Source organism: Camellia sinensis, chromosome 13, assembly GCF_055761805.1.
Source record: "Camellia sinensis isolate YWXY chromosome 13, ASM5576180v1, whole genome shotgun sequence".
Taxonomy (NCBI): domain Eukaryota; kingdom Viridiplantae; phylum Streptophyta; class Magnoliopsida; order Ericales; family Theaceae; genus Camellia; species Camellia sinensis.
Window position 1 is genome coordinate 3,076,190 of NC_138973.1, and position 10,785 is coordinate 3,086,974.

The following is a 10,785-nucleotide window of genomic DNA, read 5'->3' on the forward strand; positions in this document are numbered from 1 at the left end:
GCTTTCGGGAATCAGTCTCATCACACTGCTGCTGCTGCTTCCGGGAATCAGTCTCATCACACTGATACTGCCGCTTCTGCGGGGTTCTCTGAGTCACCTGCTCCGTCTACCCCTCGCTTTTCTCCAACGGATGTCGAGGCCATGCTCAAACAACTTCTCTCCCCATCTGGTACACCTCCTCCTACTGCTTTGTCTGTAATCCCAAGTAACTCTTCTTGGTATTTTGACTCTGCCTGTTGTAATCATATGACCTCAAGTTCTACTATCTTTTCTTCCTTATCTTCATCTCCTCATATTCCCCCAATACATACTGCTGATGGTTCCCTCATGTCTGTCCGTCATGTTGGTACTGTTTCCACCTCTTCTTTATCTATACCTCAACTTTATCATATCCCTGCTCTTACCTTAAACCTTATTTCCATTGGTCAATTATGTGAACTTGGTCTAACTGTCACATTTTCTGCTACTGATTGTTTGGTACAGGACCCTCAGACGGGGCAGACTATTGGGATCGGCCGTAAGCATGGACGTCTCTATGAACTCATTCACCTTCATGTTCCTGCCTCTCCTCAGATCGCTGCTCCTACATCTACTTCCTCATTATCTCCCTTTCATCTTTGGCATTGTCGCTTAGGGCATATTTCTGTTAATCGCTTAAAGTCTTTGGTTTCTAGTGGTCAGTTGGGTCATGTAATTCCCGATAATTTCGATTGTATATCCTGTCAACTTGCCAAACAACCTGCTTTATCATTTAATAAAAGTACTTCTGTTTCCCTTGCACCTTTTGATCTTATACATTCGGATATTTGGGGCCCTCTTCTACTGCTATTATAGGGGGATCCCGCTATTTTGTTGTTTTTATTGATGATTTTTCCCGGTTTACTTGGCTTTTTCTCATGAAAAATAAGTCTGAACTTAAACACATTTATTATAAATTTGCCCAAATGGTCCACACCCAATTCTCCAAAGTCATCAAAATTTTTCGCTCTGACAATACTATGGAATATCGGGATTCAGATTTCCTTTCCTTTCTTCAACATCATGGTACACTGCCTCATCGTTCTTGTGCTGGCACGACCCAGCAAAATGGCCGCGCTGAACGCAAACATAGGCATATTCTTGACACTACCCGCGCTCTCCTTCTCTCTTCTTCCTGCCCTGAAAACTTTTGGGGGGAAGCTGCCCTCACTGCTGTTTACACTATCAACTGTGCTCCTACCCCTGTCATCCATAATCAAACCCCCTTTGAATGTCTGCATGGCACTTCCCCTCCTTACGCCAATCTCCGGGTTTTTGGCTCTGCCTGCTTTGTTCTACTTCAATCCCATGAACACACCAAGCTTGAACCTCGTTCTCGTCTTTGTTGCTTTCTTGGGTATGGAATTGGACATAAAGGCTTTCGCTGTTGGGATCCTCTCTCTAACCGTCTTCGTATCTCCTGCCATGTCATTTTCTGGGAGCACCAAATGTTTTCCTCGCTATCCTCCTTTCACTTACCTGCACTTTCCACTACTGTTCTGTTTACTAATCCTTCCATAGATCTTTTCTCTGCTGATTTTGATACAGATTCCTCCTTCATCGAGACGCCCTTGCTCACTCCTGATCCTGTCCAGCCTGCTCTCCCTGAAGGTCTACCTCTTATTGCCACACCTCCTTCTTCACCGGTTCTTCCTTCCACCGATCCTCCTACGGGTCGACCACGCCGGGTAACTCAACCTCCTATCCATCTTCGTGATTATATTGTTGGCTCTGCTGCCTTCTCTACTTATGAACCTACCTCCTATCGTGAGGCTTGTACTAATCCCCTTTGGCAGCAAGCTATGACTGATGAACTCTAAGCCTTGGACAAAGCTCATACTTGGGATCTTGTTGATCTTCCTCCTGACAAGACTGCGATTGGCTGCAAATGGGTTTACAAAATCAAAACACATTCTGATGGCTCTATTGAACGCTACAAAGCTCGTCTTGTTGCCAAGGGTTTCAACCAGGAATATGGTATTGATTATGAGGATACATTCTCTCATGTTGCTCGGCTTACCTCTGTTCGCAGTTTACTTGCTGTTGCTGCTGCTCGCCACTGGGGGCTCTTTCAGATGGATGTCAAAAATGCTTTCCTCAATGGTCATCTTCTTGAGGAGGTCTACATGCAACCTCCACCTGGGTCCACTTTTCCACCTCATCAGGTTTGCAAACTACAGCGTGCTCTCTATGGCCTCAAGCAAGCGCCTCGTGGTTGGTTTGCTATGTTCAGTTCTACCATTCATGACTTCGGGTTCACCTCTAGCTCCTATGACTCTGCTTTTTTTATCCGGACTACTTCTCATGGTACCACTCTTCTTCTTCTGTATGTGGATGATATGATTATCACTGGTAATGATGAAGCTGGTATTCTCCACCTCAAACAGTTTCTCCACCGACAGTTTGAGATGAAGGACCTTGGTACTCTTAACTACTTCTTAGGCCTTGAAGTCTCTCATGATTCTACTGGTTCCTATTTGTCCCAGGCCAAATATGCATCCGATCTTCTGGCTCGTGCTAGTCTTACTGATTGCAAAACTACCTCTACTCCAGTTGATCCTCAGATTCGTCTCACTCCTCTCGATGTGACTCTTCTCTCTGATGCTACTCTTTATCGCTAGCTCGTCGGCAGTCTTGTCTATCTCACAGTAACTCGTCCTGACATTGCCTATGCTGTTCACATTGTCAGTCAGTACATGTCGGCTCCTCGCACTCCCCACTATACTGCTCTACTCCGCATCCTTCGCTACCTCAAAGGCACTCTGTTCCATGGCCTTCACTTCTCTGCTTCCTCATCTCTTGAACTGCGTGCCTTTTCCGATGCTGATTGGGCTGGAGATCCTACAGATCGACGCTCCACCACGGGATTCTGCTTCTTCTTAGGGGATTCTCTTCTTGCTTGGCATAGCAAAAAACAATCCCTCACTGCCCGCTCTAGCACCGAAGCTGAATACCGAGCTCTTGCTGATACTACTCAGGAACTTCTCTGGCTTCGCTGGCTCCTTGCTGATATGGGTGTTTCTTCTTCTGATCCTACCCCTCTCTATTGTGACAATCAGAGTGCCATTCAGATTGCTCACAATGATGTTTTTTATGATCGCACCAAACATATTGAGATTGATTGTCATTTCATTCGCCAGCATGTTACCTGTGGTACTGTTCATCTTCTCCCTATTGCTTCCGTTGATCAACCCGCTGATATCTTCACTAAGGCTTATCCTCCTGGCCGCTTCAGTGATCTTGTTTCCAAACTCAACTTGGTTGATGCTTTCCCTCCTTGAGTTTGCGGGAGGATGTTAGTGTATAATTGTAATATTAATATTAGTGTATAGCTTTAATTATTAGCACTTTACTTTATTCTTTATGCTTTCGGTGAGCATCCAATGAACCATAATTCTCTCTATAAAGAGAGTGCCTTCTCTTTGTAATACACACATAGTTTTGACAGACAAACAACAATTCATTGTCTCTCTCTCTCTCTCTCTCTATCCTCTCTCACTTTCTCAAACTATTATTTCAGCCATAGCCATGAAATATTTTTGTTCAGGCATTAGCTCAAAGTTTTTCAGCGAAGGAGCCATTTTCGTTGTGCCCATCTATTTCTATTATGGTCACTTTGTTAGAATTAGGTCAACTTGCCTAGGACTCAATATTGGTACCGGTCCACAATGATCAAAGCCGAATTGTGAACTCATATGAAACAAATTCAATGAAGTCAAAACTAGTACACCACAGAGAGGGCTATAAATTGGATGGTTTTGACATTTCAAAAGATCATTCTCTTTAAGTCGAAATAATTGAAACTTTTCTTGTTCAGTAGGGAAAATTCATAGAATTCAAACTGTCTAAATGGTATATTTCCCTTCTTTTTCGTTTGAATGTACTGGAGTTAAGACCATAACATAAATCCAAGAAAAAACACCTTTAGATGAGCAGAGTGTCAGTTTCAGTTTTTGATTATGATGTTTCACAGTTTGTCTGAAATATACTCATTCCCATTGAGAATTTTTTTTCACTGTCAATAGTAAGTTCCAACAGCCCAAAAAGAGAAGAGGATTTTCAAAACCATTGTGCATAGTACCAAGTTTCATATTGTTCATGACTACAGGGTAATTAGGTTTAAACGCCCACGTGTCTCACTTCTAGAAGAAAGACACGCATGAAAACCATAAAGATTAGCTAATTTTTGTTTTTAAATTGGAAAAATCTGAATCTAGGTTTCGGCACAACCTTACCTTATTGAAAGGATATTTGTCAGCCGCTTCACTAAAACTAATTTCCTGACCATGCATAACAGCAACCACTAATTTGTATAAGAAAAAGAACTTACAGATTTTCGAGCACTAAAAGATTTCCCAGATCACTAGGAATTAATCCACTTAAGTAGTTACCCTGAAAATATCTGTAAAGAAGATACATTAAAATTGAAACTCAGAGAGGTCAACCAGTACAGAAATAAAAGAAAAGTTGACGCAGACAACTTATTTGGTCTGTGTACCTCCTCCCTATATGCTCAAAACCTATTCAGTTTCATTCTCACAAGCACAAAATTTAAATAATAAACCACCTTCATCCGACCAAAAGAAATCTGAACTGTGAGGTGCAAACCAGGGCCGGCCCTGGGGTGAAGCGACTGAGGCGGTCGCTTCGGGCCTCCAATTTTGAACAAAATTTAGGAGAGTGTATCATGTCATGTTATTTCATAATTATTTTAATATTAACTCAATTTATTTATTTTTATGTTGTCGTGTGGTGTTATTTTGATTCGTGTTCGATTGATGTTTAATGTGAAAACTTTCACTTTTAGTTAAAAATAACTTAGCAAGTGTATTGAGAGATTAAAATTTTTCTCATAAGTTGAATTTTATAAAATTTATTTCAACTAAATGAAATTATTCATAGAATGTTTGATTTTAATTCAATTGCATTTTTCTAATTAAAAAAATTGTATCTCATTACTATATATTTTTTATTAGATTGGCTCTAAAATAGGTAACAAAAAAATATATATCTTAAATGAAAAAAATATATTAGCCTTAATTATTATTTTGCATACTTTTTTATTCAGTTAGATAGAGTTAAATAAAAGATCTGTGTTTGGTTGGGGGATTTGGGGAGGGATTTGGAAAGAAAAATGGAAAAGGTAGGTAAAATGTGAATAAAATATGTATATATTTCACATAGTTTCACAGACATTTTCCCTTTCCCTTTCTAAATCTCTCCCCAAATCCCCCAACCAATCACACCATTAGTGAACATTCAAATATATAACTAATAATTCATGTTATTGAGTTGTGTCATACTTAGAATCATGTTGAAAATAGTCAACCTTAACTTGTTAATTTTATATATTGCTTGAGTTGTGTCAAAAATTCTCATCCTTATTCCCAATTAATTTTTGTTCTTATAGCATTGGTAAATTAAAAAATAAAGATTCGATTCAACTAATCGAAGTAGCTTCACAGCAGATTTGACGAAGTACTCATTCAGCCAATACCATAAAAGATCTCAAATCTTAACAATCTTCAAAAGAGTAATCACATTAAATGTTCTTGTTAAAGGCCAAGTCAAATTCATAATGCTCTAAATAGATCACACCAATTAGTTTTTATAAAAAAAACAGTGCCTAATTAACGAATTTTGATGCAGATCCTTGTAAAATCACTGGACTGGAATAATGAAAGTAGAGATAATTCTAAAAGAATTCATCATTCAAATATAAATCACAAAATAACTAAATATAAATCACAATATATATGATTGAATTATTAAATAACATGTGTCGTAAATTTTGAATTTTCAAAAAAAAGATGAATTAATACTTTGGAATCTAAAAATTACACAACATTTTTGTTTTATATAATAGTATTTTTCTCCCTACGTTTTATATAATGAGGTAAATTGCATTTTGTTTTATTTATTTACTTATTTATTTTTATTTTTTTTTTGTTGAGCCATCGAACTTTATTTCAACCTTCCATTTCTTAATGTTGTTTTATCACTTCCTTTTCCTTCTTGGGGTAACTAATTTCAACCTTCCATTTCATCTACCTTTTTTTGATACATAATTACCATATTCCCATTAAAAAACTTTGGTAACTAAAATCAAATATTCTCTCCAATTCCAATTCCTATTCTAGAGAAAGATATATATACAAAATCAAAATCAAAATCAAAATCACCATAAAAAAATTAACAATGATAATAACAACTCATAACAGATTTGATTTAATCAAAAGCATATCTATAAATTCAAAAAAAATGATATTATAAAAAAATAGAACAATTATGAAACTAACGAATCAAGCCAGTAGCATAAACTGGAAATTCCTCACAAAATCTACTACTGTTATTCCCAGTAAATGCCAAGTGATCAACCTCGAACAAATCCGAGCTCGAATCACTAACCGCATCGTCATAGTCGTCTTCGTTGAGCACCATAGCATTCTTTGCATACCCTTTCAAAATCTCTCTCGTGGCCGCTGCCTCTTCAATTTTCCTACTCTTTTCCACAAGAGCTTGCCGGCGGTTTAGTTCTTCCATCCCATACTTGCCGGAACTGTTTTCATATATGCCTTTATGGCCGCAAGGACGACCATTTTCGTCCACGATCACGCTCACCGGATTGAATGTTACAGTCTTTTTCACACCATTGTTGGGTTTCCCCTTCGAATTCATTGAGGTTTTATATAAACATGACCTGAAATATGAAGATAGCCATGAACGAGTAGATGCTTGAGTGGACTTTGCTTTTCTCTCCACACGTGCATCCCTGTAACCTCCAGTTGATGATGAGCTTGAGTTATTCGTATTCTTGGAATTTCCATTACTGAACAGAGAGTTTAAATAGCTCAATTTTGAATTGCTGAAACTCTTTAAAACTCTCAATTTTAACTTTATCAAACCATCTTCATTCTTCAAATTCCCCATTTTCTCCGAAACATGAGTAGTCTTCACTGGCTTTGGCCTCTTTGCGGTGATACAAGAAGTCCTCGATTTCTCGTTCTCGAGGAGACATGCTCGGCGGAGGCTCGCCGTGTCTTCGTCCATGACACTACTGCCATGATTCTGTTTCTTGACGACTTCATTGTAAAACTTCAATTCGTGGCATTTCTTGTTCCCGCCATCCATGGAACGGTAGATTTCGTCGAGAATACTGGTAGCAAATGATGGGTACATATGTGTGTTTTTGTGCATGTCCATTATATATATCAGTTTAAATAAAAGAGGAAAAAAAAAAAAAAAAAGAGGCAAGACTAGTAGCATATGATGAACACAGTGAAGAAGCAAAGAAGAAGAGAAGAAGAAGAACAATAAGAAGATGCCGTGAGTAAGATGAAGAGAATTGTGAAGAGTCTGGCTTTATAAAGGCAAGGGAAAGGAATTGCGGGTGGGGCGTCCGGGATTGAAGCTATTGCCACTGCCAGTTTGGCATTTTCAGTGCTAAATCACCGGTTATTATTTCATAATAAAAAAATATTTCATATCTTTTCAACCTAATTTTCTCCTATTGATTGTTATTTTCTTTAAAAAAAATTAAATTTGTTTCTTACTATATTACTATATTATTCATACCATATATAACTATTCTCAATTTTTAAAAATTCATGATAAAAATTAGGAACTTTCAAAATATTTTTATTTAATTACACACATTTAATTTCTTTTGTACACTTTTTTTTTCTTTTTTGATTTGTTTTGTACACTCATATGTACTACTATTTATGCCTAAATTATAAACTTTTTTATCTATATATTATATAAGCAAAAGGAGGTTCTTGTGAGGAATATTGTGGGAGCTCTAAAACCTCAAAATAAATTTGTAAATTTATTGAATTAAAAAATAAATTGAAATTGGCTAATCCATTAAAGTAATAATTTTAAAAATATTAATAATTCCATAATTTATAGTTTTCAAAAGGAACGATAAAAAAAATATTTCATATCTCTCCAACCTAATTATTTCCCACTAATTTTTATTTCTTTTAAAAAAAATTAAAACTTGTTTCTTAATATATTACTATATTACTATATTATTCATACCATATTTAACTACTCTCAAATTTTTAAAATTTGTGATAAAAATTAGGAACCTTCCAAATATTTTGATCTAATTTATGGAAGGTCAAAGGGTGAGTTTATGCCTAAATTATAAATTTTTTTATTCATATATATTATATAAGTAAAATGAGGTTTTCGTAAGGAATATTGTGGGTGTTCCAAAATCTCATAATAAATTTGTAAATTTAATGAATTAAAAAATAAATTTAAATTAGCAAATTCATTAAAGTAATAGTTTTCGAAATATTAATATAATTTATAGTTTTCAAAAGGAAAGATAAAAAATATTCCATATCTCTCCAAGCTAATCATCTCCCATTGATTTTTATTTCCTTGAAAAAAAATTAAAACTTTTTTCGTATTAGATTAGTAGATTATTCATACCATATATAACTACTCTCAAATCTTTAAAATTCATAATAAAAATTAAGAACCTTCCAAATATTGTGATTTAATTTATGGAAGGTCAGAGGGTGAGTTTATGGTGCATTCACACGAGTGGTTATAGACCAAAAATATTGGAAACAAAATAATAATGTAAATTCTTATGATATTTTTTAGTAGTGCCTCCTGCTCATAAAAAATATTTCGAGTTTAGAATGTTTTGACCAGATTCATTTTAGTGTGACTTACTAATACACCACCAAGTTTAAATTTACATAATAAATTCATATTTTAAATATTTCTTTTTGATAATTTTTTCTAAGCATAATTTATGAATAATTTTTAAATTAAGAAAATATTGAGTAGAGCTTATTATGGTTATTCGTGTCTCATTCTATGAATTTTGTGCATAGAATGAGACGATTCTGGTTAATTTGCCAATAATGTACCAACTATATATATATGCATCGATGATAGTTAATTCTTGATTATTTTTTCAAGTTAAAATTGTTTACAATAATGTTATAAAGGTAATGTTATACCCTATGCAATTTATGAAATAATTCAATGATATAAGAGTCATAATTATTAAAAAAAAATGAGTTATAAACAAATACCAGATAAGGTATAAACCTAGAAATGAGTCATAACTATTTAAAGGGAGAAATTTTGTTATTTAATTATTTCCAATTTCCACAATCAATATTTAAATAGAAAGACTCTGATAGGCATGTACAATTGGCAATTCCAAATCACCTCACTTTTTTTTTAAGGGGTATTTACACGCACGTTCTAATTTATGAACTTATACTCCATTAAGTTTTAGCTAAGATTTTTTTGACATTCAAGTCCCATTAAGTTTTTAATAGTTTAAGTTGCTCTTCAAATAATAATTGTTTATCATTTATGATTACCTATAAAAGAATATAATAATTTGGCATTTATTTTGATTTTAAAAACTTTAAAACATCAACTTTTAAATTGAAAAAACATAAAAATATATATATATATATATATATATATATGCGTGTGTGCCAAAAAAAAAAGTAATTTTTTTTTTGAAAAATTTGAATTATTTTCTTCTGCAAAATTGAAAATTTTGTATCTATAAAGAACCTTGATGATGGAACATTAATGTGCAAAACTGAAAAGAAAAAAAACTTTAAAAATGAAAACATTGATAATGTTATCAGTTTTAAAACTGGAAATGTGACGCTCCAAATTTTTAGAATATCAAGGGAAATTAAATAAACAAAATGACTTAATAAATCAAAATATTTATGATAAAAATTAGGAACCTTCAAAATATTTTGATTTAATTACAAACATTTAATTTATGTTGTACACTTTTTTTTTCTTTTTTTGATTTGTTTTGTACACTCGTGAAGAATATTGTGGGAGCTCCAAAACTTCATAATAAATTTGTCAATTTATTGAATTAAAAAATAAATTTAAATTGGCTAATCCATTAAAGTAATATAGTTTTCAAAATGTTAATAATTCTATAATTTATAGTTTTCAAAAGGAAAGATAAAAAAATATTCCATATCTCTCCAACTTAATCATCTCCCATTGATTTTTATTTCTTTAAAAAATAAAAAATTAAAACATGTTTCTTACTATATTACTATTTTTCTTACTTTTTTCTTACTATATTACTATAATATTTATACCATATATAACTACTCTCAAAATTTTAAAATTCATAATAAAAGTTAAGAACCTTCCAAATATTTTGATTTAATTTGTGGAAGGTCAGAGGGTGAGTTTATGGTGCATTCACTAGAGTGATTATAGACCAAAAACATTGGAAACAAGAAAATAATGTAAAATCTCTCAAGATTGTATTTATGATGTCATTTCTTAATAGTGCCTCCCGCTCATAAAAATTATTTTGAATTTGGAATGTATTGACCAGATTCATTTTAATATGATTTACTAATACACCAAGTTTACAATAATGTTGTAAGGGTAACGTTATACCATATGTAATTTATGACATAATTCAATCACATGAGATTCATAACTATTAAAAAAAATGAATTATAAACAAATATCACATAAGGTATAAATGTAGATATGAGTCATAACTATTTAAAAAGAGAGATTTTGTTGTTTAATTATTACCAACTTCCACCATTGGTATTTAAATAGAAAAACTGTGATAGGCATACAATTGGCAATTCCAGATCACCTCAGATTTTATTTTTTTTAATAAGTTAAGTTTTATTCTTCAAATTTTAATGCAAACTCAAAACAATTTGTCCTTAGTGGGAGCCCCTTACTTGCACACTCAACAACATCAAGTTAGTTATTTTGTTT

General features: G+C 33.6%; 1 protein-coding gene across 1 annotated transcript; it reads right to left on the minus strand.

The window, feature by feature from the left end:
* Positions 1-6,312: 6,312 nt before the first annotated feature.
* Positions 6,313-7,197, minus strand: LOC114267630 (protein BIG GRAIN 1-like B). The gene has a single exon (XM_028208687.2). It carries the CDS (start codon positions 7,195-7,197, stop codon positions 6,313-6,315), a length of 885 nt encoding a protein of 294 aa, XP_028064488.2.
* Positions 7,198-10,785: the final 3,588 nt, after the last annotated feature.

Coding starts and splice junctions, on each gene's coding strand:
- LOC114267630 (XM_028208687.2), bottom strand. CDS start 7,197: ATGTACCCATCATTTGCTACCAGTATTCTCGACGAAATCTACCGTTCC.